Source organism: Monodelphis domestica, chromosome 1 (genome assembly GCF_027887165.1).
Source record: "Monodelphis domestica isolate mMonDom1 chromosome 1, mMonDom1.pri, whole genome shotgun sequence".
In the NCBI taxonomy this organism is placed as follows: Eukaryota; Metazoa; Chordata; class Mammalia; order Didelphimorphia; family Didelphidae; genus Monodelphis; species Monodelphis domestica.
In genome coordinates, this window is record NC_077227.1 from 671,464,374 (window position 1) to 671,482,505 (window position 18,132).

At 39.6% G+C, this 18,132-nt stretch overlaps 1 protein-coding gene across 8 annotated transcripts in view; it reads left to right on the forward strand.

Annotated features, from left to right (window-relative positions):
• Positions 1–18,132, forward strand: part of CDKL4 (cyclin dependent kinase like 4) — a 73,821-nt gene that overhangs the window by 48,983 nt on the left and 6,706 nt on the right. For all 8 annotated transcript variants that reach the window (XM_007477001.3, XM_056826163.1, XM_056826199.1 and 5 more), the window contains one exon: positions 16,460–16,594. In XM_007477001.3, coding sequence (XP_007477063.1) covers positions 16,460–16,594 — 135 coding nt within the window. The remainder of the gene's footprint in view (positions 1–16,459; positions 16,595–18,132) is intronic.

Sequence of the window (18,132 nt, forward strand, 5' to 3'; positions counted from 1 at the left end):
TTTTCTATTTTCTATCTGTACTTCTTTCAAATTAAACTAAGTGTTTTTATTCAACTGCTCTCCTCACTTTTGTTGAACTCCTACTTTTAACCCTTACACCCTCTAGTTCCTGGATTCCCAAAGTTTTTTTTTTTTCCATATGCAATGGTACTCTGGCCTTCCTTTTACCCTGTGCCATTTCTTTTGAATAAGATGTATCATTTTAGAGAAAATGGTTATTCAACAGAATGAAAATGTAAAGATGGCTTTATACAACCAAGTTGGTGTAGAAATCAGAATTCTATCAAAAGAATGCTCAGACAGTCCAAAGTCAGCGAGATTAAAGTCAATAATAAGACCAGAGGAGAAAAGCAGAGTTAGGTCATGTCAGGGACGTCAATGCAAGTCAAGAGGCTTGCATTAAGCCTCTGTCCCCGGTCCAAGAGAAACAAGAGATAGACACCAAAGAATCAGCCGTCCAATGTAGATGAGTCTATCCTGATCAGACAGCAGGAACCCATCAGTCCATCATTTAATAAACATTTATTAAGCACCACTGTGTGTAGGCACTATGCGAAGCACTATCAGGGCAGAGAATGGGACATGATATGGATATCAACAACTTTTGACATATGAAAATGATTCTCCATCCTTAGAGGCACTTAGAGAACATTATCAGTTTGAGATCTTTCATGTGAGCCAGAATTAATCATTTATGACTTTATCAAAAGGCAGAACCATAGCTAGAATAGGGCATCCAGGGGATTGCATGAGGTTTCCAACATCTAGACTAAAGTTCCCTTCTCCTCTACGGTGATGGCTCTTCCTGCTGTGTCAGGAAGCACAGTTGTCCCTAAACTGCCTTCCCCAGGTCCCATCACTGTGGTATACCTGTTTTAGAGTCAAGTCTTCCCTTTTTCTACTCTTCTGGATACATACTAAACTCTTAGGATCTTAGAGGTCATCCAATCCAAAATACCCTCATTTAACAGATGAAATGAAGCCCAGAGAAGTTAATGCCTTTCCAGGGTCATTTGACTAGCAAGTAACTGAGGTGAGATTTGAACCCAGAGCCAGACCACGTGACTTCAAACAAGATTGTACCTATGGTAGGACTCTCCTCTCTTCTATCCCACTCCCAAATGAATTTGCCTCAGGCACAAGAATTCCTGGCAATGCCTCCATCCAAAGGAGTCACTCACTCTAAGGGATATCATATATAACCCTGTGTGTCTTCTTCATCTCATCATATTGACCTTTGGCCATAGAATGTCAGATCTCTTTTTTTCTGACTCAAATATTACCCCAAGCTTCTGGCTTACCAACATTCTTCTTCTTCTTCTTCTTCTTTTTTTCTTAAACCCTTACTATCTGTCTTTAAAAAAAAAAAAAAAAACCTTTATCTTCTGACTTGGAATCTATCCTGTGTATTGGTTCCAAGGCAGAAAAGTGGTAAGGGCTAGGCAATGGGGATTATGCAACTTGCCCAGGGTCACACAGCTAGGAAGTGTCTAAGATGGGATTTGAACCCAGATCCTCCTGACTCTAGGTCTAACACTCTGTCTACTGTGCTACCTAGCTGATCCCTTACTGTCATTCTTATTGAAAGTTCTAAGGCTTTCCATGATGATGTCCAAACACCACAATTTTTCCTAATGTGATATTGTAGCCTTTCCCAAAAGCACTCTTAGGATACCAAACGTAGCCATCAGTATTGCCCCAAGGGGAGAAGACAGTTCAGTCTTTACACAAAAACACAGGGACTCATGACATATTTAGCTACTTAATTAACATGTATGTATTCCGTGCCTACTCTGTGCCAGGTTCTGGGCCAAGTCCCCACGTTCCCAAGAAAGACAAAAGCAGTCTCTGCTCTCAAAAAGTTCATACATAGTCTGATGCAGTCATATCTCTTATGGAAAAACCTCTTGCAGAAGGCAGACTTTTGAGTTGTCTTAAGGGAAAACCAGGGAAGCTAGGAGGTGAATGGAAAAAAGGGAAAACACTTCAGGGACTGGGGACAGCCAATTCAAAGGCAAAGCTGGGAGATAGATCATCTTGGTAAGTAAGAGCAAATAGACCAGTGTATCTGGGTAGTGGAGTGGGTGAATGAGAGTAAAGGCGGCAATCTGTCAAGTAACTAGTCATTCCACTGTAATTTCAAGTTCAGAGACTGAAGAAAATATACAAGAGGTTCAAATCTGGCTTCAGACACTTCCTAGCTGTGTGACCCTGGGCAAGTCATTTAATCCCCATTGCCTAGCCCTTACCACTCTTCTGCCTTGGAACCAATACATAGTATTGATTCTAAAATGGAAAGTAAGGGTTTAAAAAGAAAAGTAGGAAGGGACCAGGTTGTAAAGGGCTTTACATGCAAAAGGACTTTATATTTGATCCTGAAAGTAATGGAGAGCCACAGGATTTTAGTGAGTGTGTGTTAAGAGAAGGAGAAAGATGGTCAGGATTATCCTTTAGGAAAATTACTTTGGCAGGCAAGTGAGGGATGAATTAGAGCTGGGAGACCAACAAGAAGACTGTGGAAATAGTTGATGCAAAGGGTAATAAAGACTGCCTCACCACAGCAGGGATGGCTTTGTGAGTAGAAAGATGACATATAAGAAAGGTTGAGAGAGTTAGAAATGGCAACTTTTGTCAATGGACTGGATTTATGAAACAAAAGCATATAAGGAGTTGAGGATAACACTGAGGTTTTGAGCATAGGTGAGCAGAAAGATGGTGGTACCCTTGGCAGCAATAGAAAGCTGGGAAGAGGAGAGAGTTTAGGAAAACGATAATGAATTCTGTTCTGGACATATTGAGTTTGAGATCCCTGTAGGGAATCAGATTCAAGATATCCAAGAGGATAGTCATAATGTGGGACTGTAGTTCAGGACAAAGATAAGGGCCAGATATATTGATCTGGTCATCATTTGCCTGGAAGAAAAAGTTGAACCCATAGCAGCTGTAAGGGGTAAAGTTAGGGGTTATTGACTGAATATATTTTACTAGTGGTCACCAGGGATTAATTCAATCCTAATAAAATACTCAAGTCATTTTGGGAATTTTATGGTGGTTTAATTACAATAGAGGGAAGAAATTAAAAAGAAGAGAGAGAGAGAGGAAAGAAAATTTAAACTGTTCCAGCCTGGGCTGAGCCAGGCAGGAGTTCAGAGGCCTAGGCCAAGGAGCCTTCTCGGTCTAGCTTGGCTACCAGCCATGAAGCCTCCTCCGAGATGAAGAGTCTCCTAGGAGGATAGCGTTTTAGGAGGTAAAGGAAAAAGGAATCAGCCTATACCACTCACCAAGCACACTAAGAACTTCTCCCAATCACCTCACTGGCAAGCTGCAAAACACCAAAACCCAACAAGAGCTGCAAGCACACCAAATGCCGCCTATGTCCAGTTTCCAATTATTCCTTCATTTGGCCCTCAAAGCTTGAAAATGCATATCTATAAATACTTCTTCCCTCATCTTTCCCTTTTCACTCCATTCCCCTATGCTCCATTAGAAGTCCAAAAATTCAATGTGACCCTTAAGTTACTTAATGTCTATATGGTCTAGGTAACTAAGGCTGTGAATTGCAGAGAAGATACTGACCTGCACTGGTAGCAGTTTCCTCATCTGGGAGTTCCCCATACCAATGAAATCACAGATTTTGTCTGTCACTATCCCTAAGGGTCCACACACAATATTTGAAGGGCTCTTGTTTCAAAAACATTCCTAACTACCAGTTTGATGCCTTGTGCTTTTCTAAAATCTCATTTATATCTCTTACTTTCTATTTATTTTTTTGGTTCAATTTTTCTAGATCTGATAGGGGAAGGTTGAGGTCTCCCACTAGTATGGTTTTACTATTTCCTCCTTAAGCTCCAATAGTTTCTCTTTTAAAAATCTGGATGCTATATACCATTTGGTGCATACATGTTAAGTACTGATATTTCCTCATTGTCTATAGTGCCTTTTATCAGGATGTAATTACCTTCCTTATATCTTTTAATCAGATCTATTTTTGCTTTAGCTTCATTGTGCTTTTCTAGACATAATATATATGAAATAGAAAAGATGATCTGTGGAAATTAGTTCTTGTTGCTGCAGTGACTGATGTACTCTGGCTTGAGACTAGAGAGAGCTGCTACTAAGTATGGGGGACACACTTGCCTATTTTCAATGGAGATAGAAGTACTTTGAGAGACACTGAGAGATACTGTTACAGGGGAATGCTCTGGGATTTGCCTACTGATCCCTATTGATGACTAGTGGATCAATATTTCTCCTAATCTCTTCCTACCCTCTCTCCTTCTCTCCTTCACCCTCTCCTCCCTGTCTCCCTCACCTCCCAGCTCTTCCTGAATCCTTTGGTTTCTTCCCTCCCCCCCTGAGTGAACTATAAAGATACTCTTTTCTTTTCCTTTTCAAGTCAGGAGGGTTATTGGGAAACAGGATGGGAAACTGAGGTAAGAAGGATGAGGGTGTCCCTAATCTAAAATGAAGATTATGAGGGCTTGGGAAGTCACAACTGTGACAGAGGGACAGTCAGAGATGGAGGACAACAGTTAAAATCTTCTTTCTTCTTCACAAAGCCACCAATTTCAGAAACCCCCCTCAAGAGTCCTTCAGCTTTGGACAGAAATTAAATAATATCAGTTCAGCTTCTTCTCCCTGACCAGCTTCAACTCCCAGAGCCAGAGCCAAAATCAGTTCCTCCTTTTGTCAAAGCCAAAAACCCTAGCCTCCTCAGTTCAGTAACACCCCCGCCCCCAGAGCAAGAGAGAGTCAGTCCCAAGGTCGCAATTCCTCTCCTCTCATCAGGCTCCCCCAACTGCCTCTCTTGGGAACATTCTGTTTTGAACCTTCTTCTTGATTGATAGGCAGGTCAGGTCCCCAGCTTGTTTCTTGCATCTTGGCTTACAAGTCCTCTCTCTCTCTCTCCATGCCTCTACCACAATTCCCCCTTTTATTAGAAAAAAATGCAACTTGCATTTTTCAATGATACTTAATAATTCATCTATCTATCTTAACTCTGTTCTGTTATAAATATACCCTTATCCTCCCCCAAAATAACAAAATCCTAACTCATATTAGCTATTCTAACTACCTAAAAGCTAAGCTAAGAGTGGGATAGGAAAATGATTTAGGTAACGGGATTTACATGAACATAGTTATTTCATAACAAATCAAGTAACAATATTTAAATCATTCAAACAATTCCACTAACATATTGAACACGCAAATGTCTTATCCTAATGTCTATATAGTCACTAAGAAATATTTCCTAACACTAACAAATGCTAACCTACAATCATAATGCAATCTAACTTCTATACTTCAGAACTTCTATGTCTCTACTTTCTTAAGCCTTGGACATATTCACTAGGTTATCACTATTGTTAGTAGTTAGACTATTAATAAAGTACTCTAATATAGTTAGCAAATTAGTTAATTAGTACTTACATATATACATAAGAACTATACAAATTTACATATGTACTTCATTCCAGATTTCTGTGCAAACTCATGCAGAAAAGAATATCCTCATCTGTTTGAATTTTCCACAGAAATTTTCATCAGTGTGTCTTCTGTTATGCACTTATGCTTGGTGTATACTTACCCAATCCATGAGATATCTTACTACAGTGTAATTCTATGTAGGATGTGCATGCATATATTTGTGATGTTCACATGTACTATGCATCCTTACATATCCTCATGGTCAAAAATTCCAAGATTTCAAAGTTCCAAAGTCCTTCCATGTCCATTCATGTTGCTTGTAGAAACTCTTTCTTCCTCTCTGGTCCTTCGTCTGGTCTACATGCCAGACACCATTGTCCAGTCTTGATTGAAGACATGGTCTTCCAATCACGATCCACTGGTACAAAAAGGAACCAGAACACATGAACAATGCATGTGTGTGAGATTTACACATGTGTGTGCAAGTAAGAGTGAAAAGTTACTTTTGCATGGAAGTAAGATGGAATCTTCTTGAGTGCCAAAATTTATCAATTTTATGTGTGTGCAAGTAAGATTACATGTGGTTTTCTTCATGCATGGGGGTAGGCTTTTGCATTTCTACATCTTTGTGCTTGCAAGTTAGGTGTACGGGTGTTTTACATGGATGGGTGTGAGCATTATGCATAGGTTTTCAAGACTTTGTAAGAATAATGATTTCAATTTTTTTTCTTCATCAAGGAGGTTTATCATATGGTTACTGCTGTTGTTTCTTGAATGGTTACTGTATGTAGTACTTGGAGATAGTTCTTTTCGTTTTGTTACTGTGTCAGGCAGAGACTATTTTATATTTTATATTGAGGCTTTGTTACTATGGTTGCTACTCTTTCAAATGTAAGGTTTCCCTTTTTTGTCTATTATTGGCTGCATATCTTCAGGGGTGCTATCTTTTTATCATGTTAGCAAGTGCAGTGCTCTCTTTTCTGTATTCTGGTGGCTCTCATTTGCTTTCAGTAGGCTTTCATTCACAAAACTTTTGTTTTGATTTCTTCTTCTTGGGCTACTTGTGTTGCAGTTCATGACGAGGGCTTTTTATTTTTTTCCAGATGTCATCTGTATATGTATTGTCACTGATGACATGTGAGGTATCTGAAATTATGAGATAACATCTTCATGGTACACCCTCTCTCTCTTCCTTCCCCTGGTAGAGACTGTTTTAGGAGTGAAGGTTGAAAGATATGGATAACCTTTTCTTTCAGTTCTCAACTACAACTTGCTGTTAAAGTCTTTGATTACAAATTCAACCAATGTGAATCTATGTTACCATAAGCATTCTAAGGGTTTGTGTCTGTCCTAGTTATGAAGTTGAAATTTTGCTACAAGTTTAGGAGTGTTCTTGCTGTTGAATTACTTGTACATCTTTTGCTGGAATAACTTTTTCACCATGCTGCCCCCAACCCAGTCTTCATTCGCATAAGATTTTGGGTAGTATGTTACCCTATGGAACTACAACTAATCATGGTTTCACTGTTACAGCTTGAATGGTACTTGTCATGTGTTTGAAGTTAGAGAATAGAAATGCAATTGTGCATCTATGTCTCCTCCTCCAGTTCTTTGATATGTTTCTTAATATTCACCTTCCCATTCACAATCTGTATCTGAACAAGCCATGTAATTCAACTTATCTATAAAATCATTTTCATTACCAACCCCTAAGCTTGCATAAAGTTCTTCTAATGGCACGCAACTTGATCTGTGCCCAAAGAATAGCTCCTCCTCAGTGTCTTGGTAAGAGTTTGTTTGCACTGGTTCCAGGTATTCTAGCTTTTCACTTGTGTCCCACACGTCCCCTTCTTCTTCTACCTCTTCATAAAGCTTATAAAACTGATAAGGCATTTGTTATAAATCATCTTCATCCATTATAATTATACCTTCTGGTATTCCTTCAGATTCAGTGTCTGAGTCTGAAACACTGAATCCAATCACTATGCTATTTGGATTTTGCTCAATGCCATGTACACTTTTGTCAGATGTTGGTAACTCTGGCTTTGCGTTTTGACCTAAGCCTTTGTCACCAGCTTCTGTGTTGCTCAACTCAGTTTCTGGATGTGTCTCACTACTAAGCTTTTGATTTTCATTTTGAATTGGTAAACTTGATGGTATGGGGTTAGCTACTTCTTGCAGAACTTGTACAATGTCAATAACCATAGATCCTACTCTATCACAAGTCCGAGGTTTGTATTAATCTTCATTCTCGTTAGACAATGTAGAGATAGGAATCTTTCCCTCTATTTCAGTAGTTTCTTCTGGGTAAGGTTTGTACTTTTGCATTTCCCCCTGCACCATCGGGATGTGTGTCTTCCGTCTGTCCCACAACAAAAACATGTTGTCCCCTACTACAACATATCTCTGTCACTGGCTTAGTAGCTAAGGTGTTCATAACCACTGACTCATCGTCCATGTCCTTGCTACTCTCTGCCACGTGCATATGTAACTCACTTAATTCTTTTTGATTTAATTCATTCCCAATGAAGTCTACATTGGAACATGAATCTAAACCACTGCTGTTGCTTTGGCTAGATAACCCTTTGCCCCTTAGAATGCTAGCTTCAAGCCTGCCTTTCCATCCCCAAATTCAAATTTAACTGATATGTCACCTCCACTACTTTGAATATGATCAATTTTTTCAAAAGTAATTTCAGCTTCATCTCCAGTTAATTTTTTCTTATCGATAACACTAATTGCTGGATGGAAAGTACTAGCTTCTGGATTCAAATTAGATGTCATTTCTAAGGGTACTTCTGCCATAAAGCTCTTGGGAGAATTAACTAATTTAGGTGGGAATTCATCTGTGAATGTTTTTAGAGCCTTGTCATCTTTATCAACAGTAACCTTTAGGGAATTGCAATTATAGGTCTCTGTCTCTGTCACAAACTTTTGTTTGAGTTCTTGTGACTTATTCTTTCTTTTCCTTTTGCATAATTCAATCCCATTATCCACTCTACATTGGAAAAAGTTTTCTAGGAATGATTTGATTTCCTTTATAGACTTTTCCTGTGTGGTTACTATACAGGTCTTATCAAAGTCCCTTATCTCATTTATAATTTGAGATATTATTTCATTAATTTCTGCCTCATTTTCTTTAATCTGACTCTGCTTTTTTCTTGCTATATTACAATGGCTATCATTCACAGAATCACTTCCTTGCACCAATTTTACACTATTTCCCAATTTTCTACTATTATTTCCAACTGCAGCCTCATTTTCATCTCCAAGTGTCACACTACATGTCTTATGGGCCTGGCTTCATAACTGTTTCCTAACCATATCAGAATACTTGGGTTTTGCTCCAGTTTTGCCTTGTCACGTCATTCAAGTCCAGAGCCTGTTGTAAGGACTTCAACTTGCAATGTGAACAACAGGTGGATTTCTTATACTTAGTTTATGCATTATGTTTGTCTCTGTTAGTACTCTCATGTTTCTTCTTCAAAAAAGTTTCTAATCAAGTGTCCTCTTTGGTGACAAAAGAAACATTCCTTAGTCTCTTTCTGCACTGGTCTTGCCTTGTAATTCGATATCTTTTGACTAGATATTTTGTAAGTCCTAACTGTGTTCAGATTTTTATTTCCTCAATTTCCTTTTGTTTCAAATCATTTTCAGTCCTCTCTAATTTATCTTTCAGGTCTTGAACTTCCTTACTCTGATCTGAATTGTTTTCAAATAGGTAACCTGCAGCCTCTCTCAATTCAATTAGGGAAACTGAGTCATATTTAGGGAAATAGTTTTTGAAGAATATTCTCAAATTGGGTATGCATCCCCTAAAAATTTGCCTACGTACATGGCCAGCTGTCTCATCAGCATTGGCTTCTAGCCCTAAGATTGACTCTGCCATCTCTGATGGACGGTCTATGTATGTAGCAGGATGTTCCCCTTTATCCTGTCTCATCTTGTCAAACTTGGTGTTAAGATTAAATTTAGGCCAAAGTGTGGCAGGTAAAAATTAGTTTCTCTGTCAAGGAGTATTATATTTTATGAGGTTTATTAAGGATTAAGAATTTAAGAAAATACAAGTAAGAAAAGCACATGCCTAGGTGGGCTGAGAGGCCCATTCAATTTCACTTACATCATAAGAGATGCATCTGCTGGGAAGTGGAAGTAGGAAGACCAGAGCCTTAGGCGGAGACTCTTTAAATAATAATTTATTCTAGGCCCAGGTGAGAATTCAGGTGAGGTTACAAAGCATCCTGGGAACCAGAGCAAGGACTTCTGGGGATTGAAGTCCTAAGTTCAAATCTCCATTTTTACACTTGGCCTATGCATTTGGTTTGGAACAGCATTGCTTAATGGCCTGTAGTAAATCCTCCCTGCGTCATCTAAGGTAGGACATGCTAGTTGGATTTGCAAAGTCCATGTCCACCCTTTGCTCTACAGTTGGCCAGCTAGTCAAATTGCTCTCAGATCTAGTTTTCTCCAAAAATTGTCTCTGTTCATGGGGGCTGACCAGTTCAGACAATAGGAACTTTACATCATCGAAGTCCATATCAAAGATCCTGAATGCTCTCTTTAGCTCCTTTTGGGATTTAAAAGGATTGTCCACAAATTTTGGGAAACGGCGCTTTATGGACTCCAGTTCCTTTGTGGAGAATTGTCTATGGACTTTTGAGTGAATCGCACCAGCATTAGTGGTTAGCTTGGTGACTTCTTTCAGTGGACAGATTTTCTCAGGGGCATTAGCAGGTTTGTTCTCATTTTCGTTGCCACCTTCAGTTTCCTGAGGTGCATTCTCTGTTTTCCCATTGTCCTTGCCTATACCTAGACCTTTTTCCTTGATCAATTGTTCAAATACAGCCTTAACCATCTTGTCTAAGTTGTTATAAACAGCCATTATCTTCTCTCCCTTAAGGGGTACCATGAATCTAAATACTTTCCTCACTTGGGTTAGAGTCTGCAACACAGTCATAAAGATTGCATATACTTGTGCCAGGACTTGCCAGAGTACCAATTCATGTTGAAATGTCAATTGAGAAACAGTCAGTGTGACATTACTAACATAATCCACAGTTTCCACTACCATTTGGGTTAGTTTACTATATAGAATATATGCTCAAAAGCAGACACTGGCTGCCACAATCACAATTCCAAAAACCACTTGTCTGAACATTGTTATTTTCTTTCTTTCCTGGCTTAAAAGGATGGGGTTCGAGTCAAACTAGAGGTGCCAATTAAAATAGAAAAGATGATCTGTGGAAATTAGTTCTTGTTGCTGCAGTGACTGATGTACTCTGGCTTGAGACTAGAGAGAGCTGCTACTAAGTATGGGGGACACACTTGCCTATTTTCAATGGAGATAGAAGTACTTTGAGAGACACTGAGAGATACTGTTACAGGGGAATGCTCTGGGATTTGCCTACTGATCCCTATTGATGACTAGTGGATCAATATTTCTCCTAATCTCTTCCTACCCTCTCTCCTTCTCTCCTTCACCCTCTCCTCCCTGTCTCCCTCACCTCCCAGCTCTTCCTGAATCCTTTGGCTTCTTCCCTCCCCCCTGAGTGAACTATAAAGATACTCTTTTCTTTTCCTTTTCAAGTCAGGAGGGTTATTGGGAAACAGGATGGGAAACTGAGGTAAGAAGGATGAGGGTGTCCCTAATCTAAAATGAAGATTATGAGGGCTTGGGAAGTCACAACTGTGACAGAGGGACAGTCAGAGATGGAGGACAACAGTTAAATCTTCTTTCTTCTTCACAAAGCCACCAATTTCAGAAACCCCCCTCAAGAGTCCTTCAGCTTTGGACAGAAACTAAATATCAGTTCAGCTTCTTCCCCCTGACCAGCTTCAACTCCCAGAGCCAGAGCCAAAATCAGTTCCTCCTTTTGTCAAAGCCAAAAACCCTAGCCTCCTCAGTTCAGTAACCCCCCAGAGGGAGAGAGAGTCAGTCCCAAGGTCCCAGTTCCTCTCCTCTCATCAGGCTCCCCCAACTGCCTCTTTTGGGAACATTCCATTTTGAACCTTCTTCTTGATTGACAGGCAGGTCAGGTCCCCAGCTTGTTTCTTGCATCTTGGCTTACAAGTCCTCTCTCTCTCTTCATGCCTCTACCACATATAATACTCCTGGTCTTCTCTTACTAGAGAGACCAGTAGTATAAGAGCATCTGGTTTGAGAGAAGGGCTACAGTGAAGAGGATACAGTTATTCCTGACCAGCTAGCTAGAAGCCCTGAGAAGATGGAAGAACAGATGTCCTCTTCCTCATGGTCCTAGGTCAGACTCTTTTTTCCTATATGGAAGCAGCAAGATGGTGCAGTGGAAAAAAATATTGGGTCTAGAATTAGGAAGACCTGAATTAAAATCTGGTCTTAGACCAGTTGTAGGAACCTGGATAAATCACTGTGGATTGCCTCCATTTTCTCAACTGTGAAATGGGAATAATAACTCCCAGGTTTGTTGTGAGGAATATTTGTAGAAGCTCTTAGCATAATGCCTGGTTATATAAATGCTTATTTCTTTCCCTTCCTCTGTCAAATAAAGATCAGAAATTCCTTGGTGGATCAAGTTGATTCCTTATCAAGAAGGATTAACCCTATTATAACTGAGTAAGGTACCCTTTACAGTAAGCTCCAATTAGAAGATGGCTGTAGAAATAAATTGATAAAATGATTATACTTCAGCTTTTGTTAGAGTCACTTCTTTTCCATGTGGGTGGAAATGGGGTGATTTCAGACAGAGTCTTACATTGGCGTCTGCTGTCTTCATCTGACTTGTTTCTAGCCACCCATCTTTAACCTTGTCTTGTCTGAATCCAATCATCTACAGCTTCTAATGCCTACCCTAACTGCTGCCCTGTCTGACCTCAACTGCCAGGGTACAAGAGGAAGGGATTTCCAGATTGCCTAGGAGTGGGAAATTTAGGGTCAGGGTCTTCCTCTTCTCCTTCCCCCCATCTTGTGAGGACAGGGAACATGACAACATACGACCACACCAGAAGCAGTTAAATCTTTAAAGGGCTTTTTTATATATAAACTGGAAAGCTTTCCCCCCCTCTCCCAATTTGGGTTTTCTATATGAAGATTTTGGAAAGTCGTCCAAGATTATTTTAGAAGTATACCTTTAAGTCTGCTTTGTCCTTAAATCTATTCCTACATTTATCCTTTATGTTCAGTGTTTTTCTAGTGTGGGTTGTTCTATTCAAATCCCCTAAGACTGATTATCTGAAAAGGATAATCTAAATTGAAAGAGTCTACAGACCCCCAAGGGGACCCTGGATGGATTTTAGGGGGTTCATGGACTTAGATTGGGAAAATATTACATTTTAATTTTCACGAACCTCTAATGGAAATTTCTCTTTTCTTTTAATTTTAAAACATTTTTCTGAGTAAGGGTCCAGAGGCTTCAACTGACTAGCAAAAGGATCCATGACAAAAAAAATTAAACAGGTTAAGGACCCCTGATCTAAAATGAAGCTAGACCAATTTGAAATTAGACAAGTAATTCGGTAGTAGTCAAATAGTTACACACAGGCTTGACGAAGGGGGAACCAACCTGAGATGGTTCAGTCTCGATGTTGACCTTGATCCCTCAAAGTAGTCACTACTCCATGGATGCTTAAGGGAAAGGGGAAGAAGATAGGGATAGTTCTGTGGAGCCTCTGGTACTTCCTCCCAGGTCAGGACATAAAAACTAAAGCTGTCAGAAAAATGTTAGCTTCCTGAGGACAGGGACTGTGTCTGTTTTCACCTTGATGTCCCCAGGGCCCAGGACTCTGCTCTAAGCTTTATAAACATGTCTGTTGGTTCCAAGACAGAAGAGTGTTAAGGGCTAAGCTATAAGGGTTAAATGACTTGCCCACAGTTACACAGTTAGGAAGTGTCTGAGGTCAGATTTGACCCCAAGACCTCCTGCCTCTCTGCCTGGCTCTCAATCCACTGAGCCACTTTTAGGCACAGGGATCGGATTTCCACTCTATGCAGCCTAATTTATAGATAATGAACACCCAAATCCAAAGAAAATGGGAAAAAGGGGAGAAAGAGGGCTGTCTATAGCAGAGAGAAACAAGGGTAATATAGGTGCTGTTAAAATGTAGGGCTGTTAAATAGGGCTGAGATTAGTGTGGTTGATAATCTCCCTATCAGGGACAGAGGGTCTTTTTCCCCCTCAAGAGGAGGCATTGATTCTGGGAAAAGACATCAAATCACAAGGAAAAAGCAACTTTATTTCCCCCCACCCCCACCCAGGAGGACATAAGATATATTAGTTATAAATAGAATAATAAAAAAGCTAATTTTTATAAAGCACTTACTCTATGCCAGGCACTGCATTAAGTCCTGTACAATAATTATCTCACTCAATTCTCACAACAACGCTGTGATGTGTTATTAATATTCTCATTTTACAGAGGAGGAATCTGAGGCAAACAGAGGCTAAGTAATTTTCCCAGGGTCATGTAGATAGGATCAGAAACCAGATTAGAACTCAGGTCTTCCTGATTCTAGACTCAGCCCTTCATCCACTGTACCACCTAGCCACATTCTTTAAAGTACATATAATTATCAAGATAATATATTTATAAATGTATGTGAATCTATTTCCTAAGTATAAGAAATATAATGTAGAAATATAAATGTGCTTGCATACTTCTAAGATTAAGAATAGTGAACCTAAAACTCTATTCAGTGGATATAGCTCAGGAAAAAAAATATTTCAAATCTGTAGCATGATCAGTTAAAGGAAAGAGAAAGGGAAAGTAGGAAAATAGATATAATAGAAAAGAAGGACAGTTTGTTAGTGTTAATGTTAGTTAGTGAAGAGTTGAGGCTGGGAGGATGGAAAGTCAGAACACAGGTGAGTGAGCAGGTCCCCTGCAACACAGGACATATTTAAACCCACATACAAGTGGCCTTCTTTGGAGCATGCAGACAAGAGCTGATGGAGGGACAGTGGCTGACCAACCTCCTAAGAGCAGGTCTGTGGCAATTCCCTGTTGGTATATGACTGTGGAATACTTTCCCTGTGCCTCTGAATTTGTATGAGCCTATCTAGATACCAGTCCTCCGGGAGAGGTGGGCAGAAGAATGTAGGGTGTGTAGACCTCCCCCTTGGGTGTCAGTGTGGGGCCATCATTGTGTGGTTGTGCCCTCATGAGCCCACGCACAAATCACACCCAAAGAGAGAGTTGAGCTAGGATGAGTAATGTCTCTGATTCAGTCTCAGAGCTACATATCTGAGTTTGCCAGCTGAGCTCATTTTCCTGTCCCTAGAAAAGAACGTGGGATGTAACAGAGACAGAAGAAAAGATAAAGAAGCTGTCACCCATAGGACTTGATCAGCAGTAGGAGAGGCCAGATGGCTGGGACCTAAAGACCAGATACCTGGAGGAGGAAGGAGGGCATGTGATTGACAAAGGGCACAAAAGTAGACCTTTAGAGGAAGCTCAGATAGGTAAACACCCAAAGGAGGAATGGGTAATAACTGGCAGTAGATAGACCATTGATGGTATTAGGGAGCAGGTTATGGAGACTGTAGTCCTCTATGACCTGCTACCTATAAACAGATCCACAGACATGGGAACTGGGATTCAAGGGTAGAATTTTAGTCCATGGAAGGACTTGATTTAGGCAACACAGAAGTCAAGTTTGTACTAGGTGAGAAACCAAGATGGGAACTTGAGTATAAGGCAAGACAGGACAGGGAGCCAGTTACTGGAATTGGGTTACAAGATGTACATGATCATCATGATCAGAGTAGTATCCATATTATTGATCCATGGTGCAATGAACATAAGGCTGGACCTGGAGTCTGAAAGACGAGTTCAAATAGGGTTTCAAACACTTGCTCTATCAGGAGCATAGAAGGTCTTATCGTATCAGGGTCAGACTTAAACCCTTTATCACTGGAGACTTTATCTACAATGAGTTGGTCCTCCTGAAGACCAAAGTAGCCTCCGATCTAGAAGTTCATCTTTTGCTTTTATCTTCCTGCTTATTATAAGAATAACTTATGAATTGATTCTAGCTTCAAGTTACTACCTGCCTCACAGTATTGTTTTGGTGAAAGCATTTTGTGAATTTTAAACTGTTATATAAATCCTTAAACAAGGGGGTTATAACATATTTGTGTCTTGGACTCTTGGCTATCTGGTGAAGTTTATGGACCCCTTCTCACTCAATGATTCTCTTAAATAATTAAAGAAAATGCTCAATTTCAGTTAGAGGTTAGGATATAATTTTTTCCAATCTAACTTCCCAATTTCTCTGAAATCTAACCACCAGGTTAAGAACTTTTTCTACAGATCTCTCTCCTCTCTGCACTTGGGTGATATTGTTCTCTGTCTATTCTCCTTCTGTCTGACCACTCCTTCCATGTCTCATTCTTGTTTCTTCATCCAAATCATGCCTCCTAAGAGTCCTCCAAGACCCTATCCCTCTTCTCTTTTTCTCTCTAAAATATCTTACTTGATGCATCAGCTGCTTATAGGCTGGTAGAAACATCCCAAGAATGCCTGCTTTAAACTGTTTGCTTTGGGGGAGTGTAATGTAATTATCCCATGAATTGGAACTATCCAGTCACCATTTTTTGTTGTTGTTGTTTTGCTTTGTTTTTTGTAAAAACTTACTGAATAGTTTTCCTTTGCTAACTCTAAAGTCAACATTCTGAACTTTTCTCAAAGCCTAGCTTTAGTTAGGTTTAAAGTTTTCATCCATTTTACAAGTACAGAATAAATCCTACAGCTCTGAGCAAAACCCTCCTAGTATCTTGTTCTGCCACATGTCTGAGCTGTCTTTCCTCTATTAATTATTTCCCATTTATCTTGCGTACTGTTTGCTTTGTATGTGTAGTTTACGCATTGCCTCCTCCATTAGAATGTAAGATCCTTGAAAGCAAGGTCTGTCTTTTGCCACTTTTTGTATCTCCATCACTTAGCACAGTGCCTGGCATATAGTTGGTGCTTAGTAAATGTTGATTGAGTGGTTGATAACAGATCGTAACACAGCAGAACATTCTCTTACCTTCTGTTTTTATTTCCTATTCTTCCAAAGAATTGCTTGAAGATGAATCCAGATGATAGATTAACTTGTGCACAGCTCTTAGAAAGTCCTTACTTTGAATCATTTCGAGAGAATCAAGTTAAAAGAAAATCACGGAATGAAGGAAAACCCAAAAAACGTTCACAGGTACCTTTTCAGTTCTCTAAATAAAACAACAGTTATGCTTCCATTTTCCCTTCCTTTCAAACTATCACTGGGTCAGGATATTTTTTAAAAAATAGCAATTCAATGGCAATTTCCTGACTCAAAAGGATGATGGTTGAAAGAGTGCTAGCCCAGGTGGGGGGGAGGGGGATGTTGCCATAAGGATGCTTAATTATCAACTTCCTAATGCTGAGTATTGTGTAATGAATCAGAAGATCTTGCTCATCTAAGACAAAACAAATGCAAATTCTAGTTCGAAATACTAACACATAACATAGGGGTTTGTTACATGTATTTCGGTATTCCACAAGTCCAATCATGTCCCTGGAAGTCCTGTAGACAGTAAAAATCTGAGATAACAGGGTTAGGTTCAAACCTAGGACCAACATAAAGGTGTGCCATTGTGCCAGCAAAGCCCCAAGACAGGGCAAGGGGGACTCTGCTCTTCCTTCTTCTCAGAGCTGACTGGTCCAGAATGTTGACTTCCTCTAACTGTTCTGTAAAGCCAGTCTCAAGTTCTAGCTATTTTTAAAGATGTGACCTAAAGCTAAGGTTTTAGCAATAATAAGTTGGCATTTTATAGGGCGTTCAGGTTTGCAAAGCTCTACGCCTATTAAAGCATTTGATTCTCACAACTCTGTAAGGGAAGTGCTATTATAATATCCATCACAAAGAGGAGGAAACCAAGAAGCTAAACGAGTGGCTCAAAGTCCCATGGCTAGTTAAGGGTCTGAGGCAGGATATGAACTCAGGTTTCCCCAAGTCCTGACCTCCACCTACTGTACCAACTAGTATGTCCTTACCAGCTCTAAATTGATGACTGTATGACCTCATGATTCTGTTCAATAACGAGAAAAGCTTATAGACATTATGAAAAATATTAGTCTTGTCCATTTTCACATGATGTTTAAATTTGACCTTTTAGTCATTCAAATACTCACAACTTTGGGAACTGATAATTCAGCTGGCATTTGTGTATCCTTCTCTTTTAAATTATATGGATTTTGATTATTTCACTTCTGATTCACATGAATACTAGAATCAAAGGGGGAAAGGAAGAAAGCAGTTGAGTCCATTTGATCCTCTGAGAGTAACTCTAGTAAAAGGGTTTCAAAAGGCAGATAGGATGCTCAGATGAGAGCCAGACCAGGAAATGGGCGATCCTGGGCTCAAATGTGACCTTGGACACTTCTTTTTCTTAGCTGTATTATCCTGGGCAAGTTACTTAAACCCAGTTGCCTAGCCTTTACCACTTTACCTTGGAACTGTTTTTACTATTTTTTTTTTACTATTGATTCTAAGAAAGAAGGCAAGGTAAAGGGGGAAAAAAAGTGTGTTGGGTGTGAAAGTTCAGATTAGTAAAGAAAATTATATTTTTGTGTTATGTGGGGAATTATAATTATCCATGCTCCAATAGCCATTTTTCGAAAGATAGAAATAAACTTTTTTGCCTTTCTCTATAAAGCTGTATTACTGGTTTCCACTGGTCTTTGCTCTATGTCTCTAAGTCAAATTTTAAA